The sequence below is a fragment of the Cnephaeus nilssonii genome (genome assembly GCF_951640355.1).
Source record: "Cnephaeus nilssonii genome assembly, chromosome: 6".
Lineage (NCBI taxonomy): Eukaryota > Metazoa > Chordata > Mammalia > Chiroptera > Vespertilionidae > Cnephaeus > Cnephaeus nilssonii.
In genome coordinates this window covers 4,062,396-4,080,149 of record NC_137077.1, presented here as the reverse complement: position 1 = coordinate 4,080,149, position 17,754 = coordinate 4,062,396, and the positions used below count along the sequence as shown (strand labels likewise).

The 17,754-nt window shown below is 43.1% G+C and overlaps 2 protein-coding genes across 2 annotated transcripts in view; one reads left to right on the top strand and one right to left on the bottom strand.

The window, feature by feature from the left end:
- Positions 1–1,697: 1,697 nt before the first annotated feature.
- On the bottom strand, positions 1,698–8,323 carry PHF5A (PHD finger protein 5A). Its single transcript, XM_079775720.1, has 4 exons — positions 8,228–8,323; positions 7,795–7,818; positions 7,147–7,313; positions 1,698–2,336 (listed from the first exon to the last, which is right to left on the bottom strand). The coding sequence occupies exons 1-4, from the start codon at positions 8,277–8,279 to the stop codon at positions 2,247–2,249; spliced, it is 333 nt and encodes a 110-aa protein (XP_079631846.1). The 5' UTR covers positions 8,280–8,323; the 3' UTR covers positions 1,698–2,246.
- Positions 8,324–8,474: 151 nt separating this feature from the next.
- Positions 8,475–17,754, top strand: part of ACO2 (aconitase 2) — a 43,862-nt gene continuing 34,582 nt past the window's right edge. Inside the window, exon 1 of the mRNA XM_079773854.1 lies at positions 8,475–8,845. Within this exon, the coding sequence (XP_079629980.1) occupies positions 8,810–8,845 (36 nt within the window). The 5' untranslated portion in view covers positions 8,475–8,809. The remainder of the gene's footprint in view (positions 8,846–17,754) is intronic.

Here is a 17,754-nt window from a genome sequence, read left to right as displayed (position 1 = left end):
AACAAGAATAGGATTATGAAATTAGGTGAAAGAGGAGTAGAGTTCAGAGGAATTCACTGGGCTAAGGTTGAACTTGCCCCATTGGAGATCAGTGTGGAGTGGGTATGCCCTCTGATATCCTACTGGGCATTACTCTTAAGTTTCCTTGCAAGACCTTTTACAGGCATTCACACAGAGACTGACAGAGCACTTAAGGTGGTGTTTTGTTAAAATTAAGGAGTAGCTTTGGAAATATTTGAAGATGCAAGATATTATGTAGACCAGGGTGGTTAATAAGCCAAACATTTTGACTCATATATTAAAACTAAAATTACTATAGAACCAATGACACATTATAATTATAACCTGAAAATTATCTGTTCTTTGCCACTTTACATACTATAACAACCCACACCTGATGTTTTAGAAGTGCTTAGAGAGCTCCCCAAACACATCATCCCAGATTGTCTTGCCCCACCCACAAAGGCCCTCATCTGCCCACCCCCCTTTCCCTTTAGGTTCCAACATGTTTCAAAGCTCAATTTACTATCTGGGTTCTTCAATTATTTATTCAATATGGAGCATCTGCTATCTGCTGCACAGACCAAGAGTTGGTTCCTGCCACCACAGAACACAGCCTAGTAGCAGTCAATAGTTACCAAATGCTATAAACAAAATGCGTATGGTGCTATGTAGAAGTACAAGGTGAACTGACTTAGATTGGGGGTCCAGAGAGGCATCTTTGAGGAAATATTTAGCTGAGGTCTGAAGGATGAGTAGGAGTGAGCACTGGAGAGGGATTAACAGCACTGAGGAGGGAAGGAGAGCAGCAGCTTCAGGAGCCGAAAGGAGCCCCGTGTCTGGAGTGCAGGGAACAGGTGGGGTGGCAAGGGACGAGATGGGAAGCCTTAGATGATCTTTAGCCCTGTGACCATGACCTTCCCCTAGCTTTCCTGAGGTGCCCCCAAGCCGTGCTAAGAACCCTTCCTTTGTGCATCCCGGGGGTTATACTGGAACTGTTTTTGGCGGCTCCTTTATTAAATTCTTGAAGGCAGAGATTATCTTAATTTTGGACACTCAATATATCACAAATAAAGAGTTTTTTGTTAATCCAAACCAAAGAAGTCAGAAGACTCATTTCTTTCCTTGACTTTGCCACCAAGTTGTAGCACAACCTTGGGCTAAGGCTCTGGATCCTCTGGACGTGCAACCTTTTCCAAACCGATGGTGTCCAAAGGCCTACTTGACCAGATGTTGCAAATTATGAGTGTGCCTCCTCAGGGTAACTTATCATCTCTAGTGGGGACAAAGTACAGACAGTTGAGTTAGGGTCAAGTATGTCGGAATTTGCCCTTAGTCTGTTATTATTTTTATATGTTTATTTTAAAAATCCTTAATGTGAGTGTATATGCACTTTATGAAACAAATCAACTAAGTTCAGTTCTCCTAACTCATCAAGTTGAACACATTTTGTCACATTCCCTTCCCCATCATTGGAAGCTATCTATTCAGTTCAAAATTAAAGTTGGACAGGAAGAAAAAATAGTTTCTAAAAATGACTGGTTCACCTATAATGAAAGGCATGAATAGTTCTGAATTTCTTCAAGTAGTAATAAGATCATGAGGTGCTCAATGAATCCCAATACTTCTATTCTGAATCACAAATTCCTGGGTGACTAAAATTCCTAGAGTTAAACTTAAATTGGATGGCGATCAACTACCAGAAAATAAACACCTATTTTATTAATACAACAGCAACAGAAAGGGTTTCCAATTTCTTAGAACATGAACCAGCACCACCTGGTTGGTGTTACAAGATTAAACGCCCAAATTTATTGTTCCGAGAGCTCCCTCCCACACTGCTGATGTTTCATCAAAGACAACTGCCGTCAGAGCTGCTCTAAGATCACGGGTAGTTTTATAGTCAAAAGATCACCGAAATGGTAATATTTCTGTTTTAGAAGCGCTTGGTGTAGAGAGACCTTGTCAATGTGGAAAAAGAGTCTTCTTCTTGAATTCAAGAAAAACCATGACCCAATCTATCATTTTTTCTCTGATTTAGTCTGCCAGAGCACCCTGTGAAGAATCCTTTTCCATTCCTACCACCTTATCTGGGTGAGAGGAGAGGGAAGGGTGGAGAGGTGCCAGTGTACTAACAGGCAATTCGGGCGATGTTCTGCACTCCGCTCCCTTTCTGTTGGCAGTAGTAGGCGTCTTTTCTGGCAGCTGCAGCAGCTTGATGAGGGGAGAAAGAGGTCACCCACCAATCACCTCTTCTTGAAGCCGTATTTTTTTCGTTCATAGAAGAGATCTGTCTTAGAGCTCCCCAAATTGACAATCTTTGGGCAACCATCTCTCTGGAAAACAGAAGAATAGAGAAGTAATTAAAAGTCCTTGAGCCTATATTGAGAGGTATTTAACATAAAAATAACTTTTGGATTAGTGGTTCAGCCATTCATTTTGCTATTTTAGTTATCCTATTCAATCAATTGTCAAGAACTTACTAAGCACTTAGAATGTGACAGGGCCTGTCTACCCTCAATCCAGTGACCTGCACTTACAATGTTGGGTTCTTAGCCCACTTCTGTTGCTAATACCTATGATATAGTTGAGGTAGAATCTAAAACTCTCAAAATGTCTAAAGGGTTTTCTTCTAGTGAAACGTAAGATAAGGAATAATCATCTACAGATCAAGCTCTCTTGTTCTCTTCCACTATCCCCCAAAAAGAGTGAATATGCCCTGCTGGTGTGGTTCAGTGATTGAGCATCAACCCATGAACCCAAGAGGTCACTGGTTTGATTCCCAGTCAGGGCACATGCCCAGGTTTCAGGCTTGGGCCCCCATAGGGGGTGTGCAGGAGGCAGCCGATTGATCAATGATTCTCTCTCATCATTGATGTTTCTATCTATCTACCCCTCTCCCTCTCTCTCTAAAAATCAATAAAAACATACTAAAAAAAAAAAAAAGGAGAAAATACCACCAAGGAAAAAAGTCTAGACTATTAGGAAATAATACCTTCATGTTAAACATCACAGAATGCTGGTGCTGACAGCCCCTACTCTGACTTGTAATGACATGCCCCCTGGCCACTCTGTGAGCCTGAGTGGTTTCAGTGAAGCCTGGAAGCTGTGCTCTGCAGTGATGACTCCATTAGTTGATCTGGAATGATGGGAGGAAAACTGGGGGAGTTGCTCCTGGAAAAAACCTTCACACATCTGATCATTTTATTTTATCCATGTCAAAGGTTGTTGCTTCCTGTGACACGGGGCTGCAGAATGAATCAATGAAGTCCTTAGACATCTCATTTCTAATCCAGCTGATTTCTTTTTCCAGGGACTAATATCAATACCACAAAAATATCTGAACCCTGACCGGTTTGGCTCAGTGGATAGAGCGTCGTCCTTTTTGTGAAGATAGGACTACATATTTTTTTAAAACATATTTTATTGATTTTTTTTTTTTTTACAGAGAGAGAGAGGGATAGAGAGTTAGAAGGAGGCAGCCGATCAGTGATTTTCTCTCATCATTGATGTTTCTCTCTCTCCCCAACTCCCTTCTTCTCTGAAATCAATAAAAAAATATTTTTAAAAATGTTTTTACTGATTTTAGAGAGAGAGGAAGGGAGAAGAAGCGAGACGCTGGGCTTCTGTAGCAATCACTAAGGAGAATTCAGTGTCTTTGGGTTTCTTTCCTGAGTAGGGCGGTGTGTCAAATCTATTTCTTTTTTTATATATATAAATTTTATTGATTTTTTTACAGAGAGGAAGGGAGAGGGATAGATAGTTAGAAACACCGATGAGGGAGAAACAACGATCAGTGGCCTCCTGCACACCTCCTGCTGAGAATGTGCCCCCAACCAAGGTACATGCCCTTGACCGGAATCGAACCTGGGACCCTTGAGTCCGCAGGCCGACGCTCTATCCACTGAGCCAAACCGGCCAGGGCTCAAATCTATTTCTACTGCAGGAAAGCAAGCTACAAAAATTACCCTGTACCAGTGATGAAAACCCAGCCAGGACTTTCAAGTAAAACTTTAAAACTAACACTAATCATGTACCAAAATATAACATACCAAAGGGAAATATGTACAGAACTGAAATGAAGGAAAAGGCAACTTTTAACTGCTCTGATGTTCACGGAAATGGGGAGAAGAAAATGATAGAAATAGCATGAGTGAGAGGCACATCCTTAACCACCCTAAGAACAATATAGTGAGATGGTAGAGTTAAGTGTTTTGAGTTAGACCATGCATCCTCAAAGGGGACAAAAACATCTTTGCCATTACAGTGGTTTATGACCTAAAGCTCCTCCTTATGCAACAAGAATCTTATTCCTTAATACTTAATTCCTCTTGTTAAGGGGAACATTTAATTTAAATTTTAACTTTTCTCCTGGGGGGGGGGGGGCAATAATGAAAAAAAAAATAGTTGAGAAATACTGAGTTAGACAGACCTTGAGCCAAGTTGCCTAACACTTCTAACCCTTAATTTCCTCATCTATATCACAGAATTTTTGGCGAGAAAATGTTCATTTTCAGCATAAAAAAAAAACCCAACAACAAAGGGGGCGTCTTTAATACTTTCAATAATAAAGATAAATTTTTAAAAGTGTTTCAAAAAAAATGTTATGCATGATACCTGGCACGTAGCAAGAACACCATAAATATTAGCTATTTGTTTTCTGGTTGGGACAGCTGAGGAAAATGGTAAGTAAAAGGAGTAAAGGAATCAAGGGTTACAGGGGAATCAAGATGATACTGCATTAGAAGAAACTACAAATTAGTCCTCTGGCAGCAATAGCCAGCAATAGCCACAGGTACTATCCCTGACTCCTGAGCATTCTTGAAGCTTTGAAAAATCTGATAGAACACCCAGCTTAGTTTACTGGTCTAATTCCCTTAAAAATGATGCAAGTTGCATAAAGAGAACTATAATGAGGATTAAATTTTAACTTTTCTCCTTGGGTTGTGGGAAAATTTTGGCATAGGAAAAAGTCTTGGGCACTTAATCTATATGGCGATCTGTAAGGCTGAGAGGCTGGATCATGTCACTCGACTGCTTTGGGCTCCTTGGAAACAATGTAAGCTGGGTGTCATCTCAAATATCCTCAGAACATTCCTGTATAATGTGAAGCAGGGAAGTGACGTCTAGAATAATGCTCAGGGACAGAAGGAGGCATGAGGACTCAAAGGTATCAGGTCACACACATGCAGATGAGTCAGAGCAATTTACATTTATTCAGCACTCTCTGGTTGCAAGTCTATGCCAGAGAACTGTAGCAACACCATGAAAAAGTTCAAGAAAATAATGGAATCTTCAACTAGTTTAAGATTATTTGTACTTTCCTCTTCACTGCTGTTGTCATAACATGGTTTCACTACTTGTAAACTATAATTACCCAACACCTACTATGTACCAATCTGTAGGGGGAACACCTATGGATGACTTATAGGGATAGCACCAAAAATGTGTCCCACCCTTACCTGTCAGGCACTGTACCAAGAAGTGGGGAAAATGAGATACAAATACACAAACCAAGGTCCTTTCTCTAAAGGAGTGGAACTTGGTGGTGGATCAGAGCAGCAGGATATGATGTGACAGCCAAAGGTACTTATGGAATTACTTTTGTCATCCTTTATAAATGACCCTTCTCATCTCCCTAAATAATAGAAGACTTAATTAAGTAATAAACAGTCTTATCGGGCCTGACAGGTCACACTTACTGGGGGTAGACAGGATCCACATACAAAGACTGCTGAGGTGGCAAGGTTGTTTCTCCTCAACACAGGCACATCCTACTAAAGACTTACAAAGGGACAACCTGGGGTAATGGGGACACCACAAAGTTTACTCAGATGGTTTGGGTTTGCCACTTAATAGTTGGTTGAGGGACTGTAAAGTGGGGATAATAATAATTCCTATTTAACAAAGTTATTGTGAATAATAAGGGAGAAAACATCTATAAACCACTCTTTGCTCATGGGAATATTAAGAATTATACATATTTTTTGCTTTATCCTAGATTAGGTAACCAGATACCTTCTATTAGCCTATTGAATCACACTTCCTTTTATTCTGTATTAGAAGAAAATAAGCAGATTCCTGGAATTTCCTTCCCAAGAAGTCTGCTAAATAAAATCAGTAAAACCCTGGCCAGGTGCTCAGTGGTTAGAGCATTGGGCCACACATGGGGGATGGTAGGAGGGGGGGTGTTTTGGGGTTCGATTTCCGCTCAAAGGCAAGTTATCTGGGTTGCAGGTTTGATCCCCAATGCCCAATGTGTCTCTCTCACATCAACATTTCTCTCTAGCTCTCCCTCTCCCTTCCACTCTAAAAATCAATGGAAAAAATGTCCTCAGGTGAGGATTAACAAAAAAAGAAAAACAGTAAAACTCACCCTTACTATAGATCTATAAGCCCTCTACCTTGCATTGGTCCAAGGAGTTGAACAGCTAGCCACTGCCACCACATAATGTCAAGGGCCAAAAATGTCAGGAGACAGAATCACAATCAACTCCACATTATCAAACCCAAGAAATTCTTTAGCCTCGGAAAGCTGAAATCAACTTGAATTGTCCCCAATTCAAATGTCACTACCTCCACCCAAGCAGTCCTTAATGACAGTAAAGAGAATTACTGAGTGGCTATTACACACCATGCACTCTGCTAGGACTTACAAAATGCAGGGTGTTGTTTCTGAATAAAAATAATCAGAGACATCAAAGGAATAGAGCAAGGGCTCTCCAAATTGCTGGTGTTGACAAAGATTTGCTTCTCTTGCATTTTTACCCTTGATGGAAAATAACTGCCTTTTATCGGACTACACCCAGTTTGGCTCACAGAATTTGAAGAAATTATAACCTAGGTGACTAACTGAACATAGTAATCTCTAAAGACTGTAAGAGTTTGCCACGGTTAGCAAAGTTTTTTTTTTTTTTTTTAATGTCTTTATTGATTTCAGGGAGAGGGAGAGAGAAAAATATCCAGTCTGCCTCCTGCACGCCCCCTACTGGGAACTGAGCAGTAACCTGGGCATGTGCCCTGACCAGAAATCAAACCAGAGACCTCCTGGTGCATGAGATGAAGATCAACCAACTGAGCCACACTGGCCAAGTGGCAAAGTGCTTTTAAATAAAAGATCAGATGCAAAGCTTAGAATACACTCACATCCTTCTCCTGGATGGTGCACTCCTTACAATAATAGGCATCAGAGACTCCGGGGCCTCCACAGATCACACAGCGCCCCTGATAGGAGCCGTAGTTACACTCATCACATATGCGCACCAGGGTGCAAGGACGCACATAGGAGTCACAGATCACACACTTGCCATCACCTGTGAGAAAAAGAGAACAAGAGTTATGTCCACTTGCAATTCCTTGCCCTCCTCCTGTTATGGGGAAAAACACTAGTCTCCTTAGACAGTGACTTTGGGGCCTTCTACTTTGGCATTACAAAACCTGGCTTACTTAGTGTTCATGTCAATCCCCACAACACAGAGAAAAAAGTTAATCAAGTAACAAGTAAAGAGCTGAGAACAGCATCTGGTGGATGGTAAGTCCAGATAAATTATTGGCAAAAACTGTGTGTTGGAGATGGGGGTCAAGCTACTTCCTATCCAAAGCTACAGATTTTCTCAAACCTAAACATAGTGTCTAAAATGTGGAAGTTGGAGTAGGGAGGTGGAGGAGGCCTTGGTTGCAGTCCGCCATTCAGTGTTCACATGCTTCCAGGCACATCTACCTAAAGCCCTCTTGCTGGCTCCACAGAAACTGAGTGTGCGGGGTGGGGTGTTTGGGAGGGCGTGCTCCACTTACATTTTTCACAGAGTCTTCCGATGGCTGCAAGATCAAAGACGGTAAAGAGTACAATTAGAATCAAGATTCTGACGAAGAGTAGAAAAACATCCTCGAGTTTGGGGTGGGAACAGAAGCAGGGACTGCAAAGAGCGATTTCATCCGCCTTAGCCTCACAAATTTTCCAAAGCCACACCTTCCTGAAGCCCCTCCCAGGTCCCGGACAAGGAGTTTCTCGGGACCCCACCCGGGGCCACCCGCCCCCGGCTCCCCGCACGCGATTTCCCGCCTTCTTTTCATTGGAGGCCGAAAACCTGCGCGCTCCTACGCTACCCGGCGAAGGCGGGAAACGTGGCGCCTCCGAGGCACGACCTTGGGAAGAGATGGAACCCTGACTCCCCAACTCCTAATCCCACCCCCACCCAGAGAGCCGCGGCCCTGGAAGCTGTCTCACCAACACCAGCCTGCTTGCGACAAAAAATCAAGTCCGGATGATGTTTAGCCATAGTTCACGCTCCAGCCGGCCACCGGAAACTCCGGGAACTTCCGCCCGACCTTTAACCTCCATTGTTCCAGCCTCCTGGTCGCCGTGATTGGTCCTCTAGGCTTAGGGCGGTGTTCGCAAGTTTGGCACCAAGCCCCGCTCATTCTCGCGCGATCTAATCCCTATGTTCCAAACACTCGTTTCCGTTGTAGCGGGGGAGCCAAGTCAAGTCCTGGCAGGCCTGTGAGTCATAAAAAAATGTCTTTGCCCGATTTGGATGGAAGAGACAACCTGAAGTACAAATAAGAAGTTTGCCCTTCGATAAGACATCTTTGTCGGGTATTCTACAAATGTAGTTATGCAGTTTTTCCCTCTTCCAGTTGGTTGCTAACCCGGGAGCACCGCCCACTGGGCTCGCGGGCTCTGCAGCCTCTGGAAGCCCCGCCTTCTCCGTGACGCCTCTGGCCTCAGGCCACGCCCCCTGTCCGAAGGCTTTAAATTCGTTGTGTGGCACGTCACTTTCACGCGACCTCATCTTTGTCAGTGTACAAAATGGCGCCTTACAGCCTCCTGGTGACCCGGCTGCAGGTGAGCGAGCTCGGGGCCCTCTGGGTTCACGGGGGCGGAGTGCCTTCCAGTCTGCCTGCGGCTGTGGGCGAGGCGATGCCAGGCAGGCCCGACTGGCGGTGACGTTTTGTTTACCTGTCACGGCCGTGGGCCCTGCGCCGCTGCCGGGTCCTCTAGTGCCTGAGGTCAGGGCGTCCCCGCTCTGTCAGCTCTCCCAGCCCTGCCCCCGCCCTGCGGGAAGTGTGGGTGAAAGACGTGGCGGCCGGGTGAAGAATGAAGGCACGTCTTTTTGAGGACGGTACTCTCTTTCCCCATAGGGTTTCTTTCTGTCCCTCAAGGTGAGGACAAGGTGACTGGGGGGTATGGGCGTTGTTGAGCCCGCTAGGCCCAGAGCTTTAAGGCCTCACTTCTCATCTCTCCGCAGCAGAGACTTGCTAGCTAGGTGCATTCATAGTTGCCAGGTCTGGAGACTGGAGAAGAAACTAGTGTCCTGTTCCATCTTCTGAGGATTCTGTGGAATACATGGCCAAGAATGAAAGGGGGGGGGGGTGTCTTCAGGCCCCAGATGTAGTAAATAGTAATAACAGTAGTCTCTCACGTTTGCACAACATTGCAAGATTGTTTTAATTGCTGATCATATTTTAAGTCATAAAATTATCTGGTGAAATGATTACTCTCATTTGATAAGGAATGAAATTGCTAGAAAGTAGGTGAAAGTTACTGCTGTCACCAAAGTGGCCTGAGCATCTTGTCCTATAGCCCCTCTGTCCTCCTTGTTCATGTCAGCCTGTCCTCACAGAACTTTCCGAGCCACAGAGCGATTTTTGAGCTAACATTTATATTTTTGAGAGTACCAGAATGGAGTGTTTTGAGCTCATAATTAGTTGCTTTTCAGCTACTAGATGAAAGGGTAAAGAGACTCAACAGTTTGACCTTGACTCTCCTGTTATGAACCATCTAGAAAACCTACTGTAACTGCCAGATGGGCTTTTCACTTCTAACATGACAGCCCTAGGAAGGTGTATACGCAGTGGTTCAATGTCTAGCATATATTTTGTTAATAAAAATAAAGCAGTTATTTGTAAACATTCTCAGAAAATCTTTTAACTCTGTGAATCTACTTTGAATCAAGTAGCACAACTCTGATTTTAAAAAGAAATTGTTACATGCTGTCCTCAGCAAGCATTATGTTACTAGAAGTTATTTTTTTTTAATCATTTTGCTTAAATTTAAACCATATGTTTAAATCATTCATCTTAAAAATACTCTGATCTCTCAATTCTGGGCAAAGACAAGGGATTTTCCCTAATTACCACTTCAGATCTTTTGATACTCCAGGTTAACACTGTGGAAATACTGTAGTTGTTTCTTCCTGATCCTGCTGTCCCAAGATGTAGTGAAGTCAGGAAAGATTATTTAAGAAAAATGATTACAGACTTATGGAGCTTGGAAGAAAGGACTAACGTCACAGTATTTTTTAACTGAAAAGGGATTTGGAAAGCATGAGTGTTAGATCAATGTAGAAAGAGATCTGGGCTATAGTTTATATTCTACCCTGACCCTGTGACCTTGAACAAGTTACTTCTGTATCCTGGTTTCTTCATCTGTCATTTGGCTTCCATTCAGATTGTTATGATGATTGTTATAAAGTCATGAGACAGTTTATGATCATCATGTAGTGCAACTTCCTCTTTTACAGATAGACAAAATCCAAGACCTTGAGAGCCTGGGTGACTTCCAGGGACAGAGTCAGGATTAAAATTCAGGTCTGTTCATTAAGATGAATGAACGACATTATGCCACATTACCTCCTAATAGCCAGGCTGTGTTAAGTAATGGCCAAATGGCCAGCTAACACTGTCCTCTGATACCTTGTAAATTTACCTCTTTTGTGTTTAGCTCCATTGGAGATGTGATGGAACTACCTTGGTTGTCATGTCTGCAGAACTCTGTCTATGCATTAAATATTGTCCTGCCTCATTCACCACATATGGCATTATATGAGCACCCATGGCTTGCTTCAGATACAATGATAAGCAAAGCAGACAATTCCTGTCCTCATGCAGTTTCCACTATATTATAATGTATTCCACTTCAGAGAACCTTGGAGGTCTTTCTCAGCCAAAATATTTTTCTTCTGCCCTTGACTGGACCGAAGGTGAAGGTAGATAATAGAATGATGGCAATTATAGTACCACTAGCTAACATTTACCTTACTGTGTACCAGTAATCTCACATGACCCTTGAGATAAGGCAAACCTATTAGCCCTGTCTTATAGATGAAGAAACAGGATTAGAGCAGAAGCATAATGTAATGGTTAAGAGCATGGATTCTTGCATCACACTACCTTATTTGAATGCTGGCTCTAATACTCACTAGCTGTAACTTTGGGCACGTTACTGCACTCTCTATGCCTGTTTCTTCACCTGTAAGATACAGATAATAATAGTACTTCAGACTGATCTAGTAATCATATAGTTGCAAAGTATTTAGAACCCTGCCTGCATGTAGTAAGTGTTATTAAGTAAAATAAAATAAACTTGTCTAGGGCCTTATCACTAGCAGATGTCATTTGAATTAGCACCTTTCTGTTCCAAAGCCTGAGGTCCTAGCCACTGCACTATTCTGCTTTCTTTGGGCATCAAGATTCAGCCTGTTGCCCAGGGTACCATTAATGCTCCAGAAGCTGAGAACAGTGCTCTTTAAGTTGAAAGTGTTCTATCATTTGACCGTACCTGCTACCAGGTAGTAAAATTAGAAGTAAAGAAAATGGAGGTGAAAATTTTGAAAATCCACATTTACTTTCTTTTAAAAATTTACTTTTCTGTAAAGGGCTGTGGGTGATAAATAAAAGGAGTTGGGAATTTGCAAATACATTTCTTAGGTCTTTGATTTTGCCTTGAGGTTCTGGGGTACTGAGTTCTCATGTGGCTCTTGGGATGCCGTGTAACCTCTGTCTGTAAATCTGAGATGGCGGTTAACCATGAAGAGACCTGCCATTTGGCAGAATTTAGACGTGCCTCTATAAAGCACCATGTAGGTTTCGTGTTCACTGTAGTATCTTCTCAGATGTCCTGTAGACAACTGTTGATTTGAATTGAGTGGATGAATGATTGACTGGATGAATAAACAAACTTCCAATGTCAAATTTGGGAGAGAGAGTAAAATCACTGTCTTGAAGACCAGGGGAGCAGACCATTGCCTTTAGGACCACCTGTTCCCAAAACATTTATTGAAAGTTTACTGTATGCTTAGTGCTGTTTTAAACATTGGGAGTGCAATAGTGGACAAGCATAGTGGAACTTGTACTGTAGTTCTGGAGAGACAGAAGAGGAACAACTGGACAAATAAAATTTGTCTACTAAGTGTTAAAAGGAAGATAAAATAGAATAGTGTGGTAGAGGTAGGGGTGGGGATGTGGCATGGCTTTAACCGGGGTAGTTGGGGAAGGCCTCTCAGAAGAGGTGCCGTTTGAGCTGATACTTTAATGATAAGAAGACAGTCAGCATTTTGGGAGGGAAGACTTCAAGTAGAAGGAGCAGCATGTACAAAGCACCTGAGATAGGTAAGAGCTTAGTGTGTTGAGGATAAAAAATAAGGCCAGTGGTTGCTATGTTGAGAGGAAAGGAAGGTCCAGGCAAGAGGTAGCAGCCAGAGTCATGTAGGCTCTCCTAAGGATTTTGAGTTTTACTCCAAGTGTAATGAAGCCTTTAAGCTGTGGAGCAACAGGATATGATTTATGGTTGAGAAAAATCATTTATGCTGCTGCTTGGGTGATGGACCACAGAGAGACAAAAGAGGAGGAGGGAGACTAGTGTGGCTGATGGAATTAACCAGGGAGTGGTGAAGGTGTCTAGGACTCTGGTTCTGGTAGTGGAGATATTTTGGAGGCACATGGGTTGAATGCAGAGTGTGAGGTATAGGGAATAATTAAGGATGACTCCTAGGTTTGGGGCTTGAGCAATCGAGGGATGGATGAACTTGAATTCAGTAGTCATGTGTTTGCACAGCACTTGTAAAACTTAGGTGTGGCCGAAACCGGTTTGGCTCAGTGGATAGAGCGTTGGTCTGTGGACTGAGGGGTCCCAGGTTCGATTCCGGTCTAGGGCATGTGTGTTGGTTGCGGGCACATCCCCGGTGGGGGGTGTGCGGGAGGCGGCTGGTCGATGTTTCTCTCTCATCGATGTTTCTGGCTCTCTGTCCCTCTCTGTAAAAAATCAATAAAATATATTAGAAAAAAAACACCAAAAAACAAAAACTTAGGTGTGGGCTGAAGCTCATTTATAAATTCTTGATCTTTTTATCAGCTCTCAGCAAGTTACCTATATTTTACAGGTAAGGATGCTGGATAGGGCCAAGTGTCTTGCCCTAGGGTCCCTCACTTGAGTATGAGCATCATGTGTGCAGTGAGCCTTGTTCTGTCTCAGGCCTTATTCTGGTACCTGGTGTCTCTAAGAGGGCCATCTGGGAAGTATTTAAATGAGTGTTGCCAGAGAAACCAAGATGGCGGCATAGGTAAACACCTAAACTGCTGCCTTGCACAACAATTTCAAAACTACAACTAAAAGACAAAACGAACATCATCCAGAACCACAGGAAAGCTGGCTGAGTGGAAATTCTACAACTAGAAGGAAAGAGGAAAGCACACGGAGAATCAGAGGAGCTGCAAAAGGCTGAGGTACGGAGACATGCGCGCGGGCAGCTGAGTGCCTGGCTGGCTTTCTCTAGCGGGAAGGAGACAAAAGCTCCCGACTGTGCTGAGCCCCAGTTCCGGGCGAGACTCTGGGGACCCAGGCTTATACGGGGGGAATCTGGACTGTCAGGCGGAAACTCAGGGGAGCCGCAAAAGACAGAGGTCTGGAGGCGTGCGTACAAGTGCACAAAGAGAGGACTGGCTGCTGAATGCTGCTGGCTTTCTCTAGCAGGTGGGAAACGGAAGCTCCCCCACTACGCTGAACTCCAGTTCTGGGCGAGAATCTGGGAATCCAGATTCATTGGGGGAGAAACTGGACTGTCTGGCAGCAGGCGAAACTTGAGGGCGGCTTACTCTTAGAGGTGCTTACAGCGATTACCGAGGGACACTGAAACCCAGGGGCATCATAGGGCAGAGCTGAAGGGAAGCCAAGACTGTTTGCTCAGCCCTGAGACTCCGCCCCAACCAAGCTGAGGCTTTTGCAATTTTGCAACTCTTGTCTCATAAGACTGTCTCCATCACAGAAGTTCTTCCAGCATAGACACAGCTGATCCTCACAGCCAATTGGCCTGGAGGTCAATTCCTCCCAGTGATACCAACAACAATCAAGACTTAACTACAACAAGGCTGTACACACAGTCCACAAAGGGGTGCACCAAGAGTGTCCACCTCAGGTAACTGGGGAGGCAGGCCGAGCCACTGGGCCATATAGGACACCTAGCACACAAAGCTACCCTACCAACTCAGGGAAGCAGCGAAAATGCGGAGACAAAGAAACAGATCACAAACGAAAGAAATGGAGGAAAACAAAACGACTTGATATAGAGTTCAAAACCACGGTTATAAGGTTTTTCAAGAATCTCCTAGAAAAGGCCGATAAATTTAGCAAGACCCTCGAAGATATGAAAAAGGACCAACTAGAAATTAAACATACACTGACTGAAATAAAAAATACCATACAGAGACCCAACAGCAGACTAGAGGAATGTAAGAATCAAGTCAAAGATTTGAAATGCAAAGAAGCAAAAAACACTCAACCGGAAAAGCAAAAAGAAAAAAGAATCCAAAAATTTGAAGATAGTGTAAGGAGCCTCTGGGACAACTTTAAGCATACCAACATCAGAATTATGGGGATGCCAGAAGAAGAGAGAGAGCAAGACACTGAAAACCTATTTGAAGAAATAATGACTGAAAACTTCCCCCACCTGGTGAAAGAAATAGACTTACAAGTCCAGGAAGCGCACAGAACCCCAAACAAAAGGAATCCAAAGGGGACCACACCAAGACACATCATAATTAAAATGCCAAGAGCAAAAGACAAAGAGAGAATATTAAAAGCAGTAAGAGAAAAGCAGTTAATTACCTACAAGGAGCACCCATACGATTGTCAACTGACTTCTCAACAGAAACTATGCAGGCCAGACGGGAGTGGCAAGAAATATTCAAAGTGATGAATAGCAAGAACCTACAACCAAGATTACTCTACCCAGCAAAGCTATCATTCAGAATTGAAGGTCAGATAAAGAGCTTCACAGATAAGAAAAAGCTAAAGGAGTTCATCACCACCAAACCAGTATTATATGAAATGCTGAAAGGTATTCTTTAAGAAGAGGAAGAAGAAGAAAAAGGTAAAGATAAAAATTATGAACAACAATTACATATCTATCAACAAGTGAATCTAAAAATCAAGTGAATTGAAAATCTGATGAACAGAATAAACTGGTGAATATAATGGAATCAGGGGCATAGAAAGGGAGTGGACTGAAAATTCTCAGGGGGAAAGGGGTGTGGGGGGTATGGGAAGAGACTGGACAAAAATTGTACACCTATGGATGAGGACATTGGTGGGGAGAGGTAAGGGCAGAGGGTGGGGTGGGAACCGGGTGGAGGGGAGCTATGGGGGGGAAAAAGAGGAACAATTGTAATAATCTGAACAATAAAGATTTATTAAATTAAAAAAAAGTTCCAGTCTATAAAAGAGAGATGAAATAAGATTGAAAAAATGTTGATAGTTGTTAAAACTAGATGATCGCTACATAGAGGTATATTATATTGTTTACTTTTGTGTATGCTTGAAATGTTTCATAATGAAATGTTTGAACACTCCAAAAATAAAATAAAATAAAATAAAAATGAGTGTTACCTTGGCCAGTGTGGCTCAGTTGGTTGGGCGTTGTCCTGTGCCTGGAAAGGTCACTGCTTTGATTCCCGTGCCTGGGTTTCTGGCTCGATCCCCGGGTGCAGGAGGCAGCTGATTGATGTTCCACTCTCACATTGATGTTTCTCTTTCTCCCTCTCCCTCTTTCTCTAAAAAAAAAAAAAAAAAATCAATAAAAAAAATATTTTTAAATGAGTGTGAATGCACCTGGCTGGCATGGCTCAGTGGTGGAGTGTCGACCGATGAACCAGGAGGTCACACACAGTTCAGTTCCCAGTCAGGGCACATGCCCGGGTTGGGGGCTCAATCCCCAGTGTGGGGCGCGTAGAAGGCAGCTGATCAATGATTCTCTCCCATCATTGATGTTTCTATCTCTCTCTCCTCCTTTCCTCTCTGAAATAAATAATAAAATATTTTTAAAAAATGAGTGTTAATGCTTGAACAGTCTGTCTTCATTGACCCCAACTTTGTTTGACCCATCTGGTTTGGAAGCAGTGTGGTCTCGGCCTGTCAGCATAAAGGAGCTGAGGGACCACAGGAAGGCTGCTTGTAGTCTTTAAAACACAGCACATAGAATCTCAGGAACCTGAGGGATACTTCTCTATCCACAGACTTACTGTGTGGCTTCAAGCAAGGTCTCAACCTTCTGTTTAAGCAGAAAGGTTAAATAGTTGTCTGAGGTCACAGGTTACACATCTGCAAAATGGGGCAATTAATAGCTACCTTCCCATTAAGAGGGGGTCCGGAAGGCCTAATAATACTTGAAAAGTTCTTTAAACTCTAATGCAATATAAAAATTTGTGAATAGTTTCTGGTGTTATTTTAGAAATGAGCCACTTCTAACATTGACAATTGGGACAGACTTTTCCTCAGATTGTTCCAGAATGAACCTGTAGAAGCTCTTCTTTATTTTGGGGGGACCTAAAAGGTATGAAGAGTGGTTTTCTTGGTTTCATTCTGCAAAGCATGGGCCAAGGGAAAGGGCACCAGCTTTGGAGCCAAGACTGGAATTCCACCTTTGCTGTGTGGCTCTGGGCAAAATAGTTAATATTCTAGAGCCTCAGTCTCATAATTTGTAAAATGGGCACAGTATCTTCCGCCTCAGATGATAGTTGTGAGTATTAAATGGGACTGTATGTATAAAGTATTTGAGGCAAATCTGGCGCAGGGTATAGGCACTCGGTGAACGTTAGTCTCTGTCCCTAGCCCTGGAGATGGCCTACAGACTCCATGGCCCCAGCATTTACCTTCAGCTCATACGTTTAAAAAAGACTGGCTCTAGGAAAGTTGCTTGTTCCTTCAGTAGTCTCCATGGATATTGGGAATGTACTGATTGTTCAGGAAAACCTTTTGGGAACTGCTCATAAGAGAGTTAGGAGAAGAGGTAGAAATGAATCCACCGGCTTCCTATTTTTTGTTCTCTTAAGTTGAAGGACAGCATTGAGAAAATGAGCTCTTGAATTGCATTTACAGTATTTTCATCATTAAATGTTAAATTCCTTGGGGATTTTAGGGCCAGTAGGATTATTTCTGTTTTCGACTACAGAAATGGAGATAGTTTTTGATTGGGAACTTTAAATCTGTGGCCACTGCTGGGAGGAGGTACCTAAGGCGTCTCAAGAATTCCTTTTAACCCCTGCCCCCAATTCAGCGTTGGGCTCCTTCACCTTCTGCTGGATATTCGTGGTGTTCCTGTTGTTTTTGTTCACCGAGAGCTACAGAGCTGGTTGAAGACAAGGGCTTTGCCTGTGAAAGAGCTTATATGCATGCTGGTGAGGAAGAGATCACTCAGGAGCCATAATAAATACACGGGGCTGAAGTAAGGGGAGGGACTGCATGCCGGGAGGGGCTTGCTCCACACTGGACCACCCTGCACCTTGGCAGTTGCCCTGGCACATTTAGTCAAGCCAGTCCCTGAACTAGATCTTGTTTTACAAATACTGCCTGTTTGTCCCTCACAACCACCCTGAGAAGTAGGTATCATTAGCCTGTTTTCAAGATGTAGAGACTGAGGCCCAGAAAGGTTAAATAGTTGTCTGAGGTCACAGCTAGTATAAAACAGCCAGATTTTGAATGCA

Excerpts from the sequence above, each read along its gene's own strand:
- PHF5A (XM_079775720.1), bottom strand. The coding sequence starts at position 8,279 with ATGGCTAAACATCATCCGGACTTGATTTTTTGTCGCAAGCAGGCTGGT. Across the intron at positions 7,819-8,227 it reads TCGCAAGCAGGCTGGTGTTG|CCATCGGAAGACTCTGTGAA; the intron begins GTGAGACAGCTT and ends TTGATCTTGCAG. Across the intron at positions 7,314-7,794 it reads CGGAAGACTCTGTGAAAAAT|GTGATGGCAAGTGTGTGATC; the intron begins GTAAGTGGAGCA and ends TTTTTCTCACAG.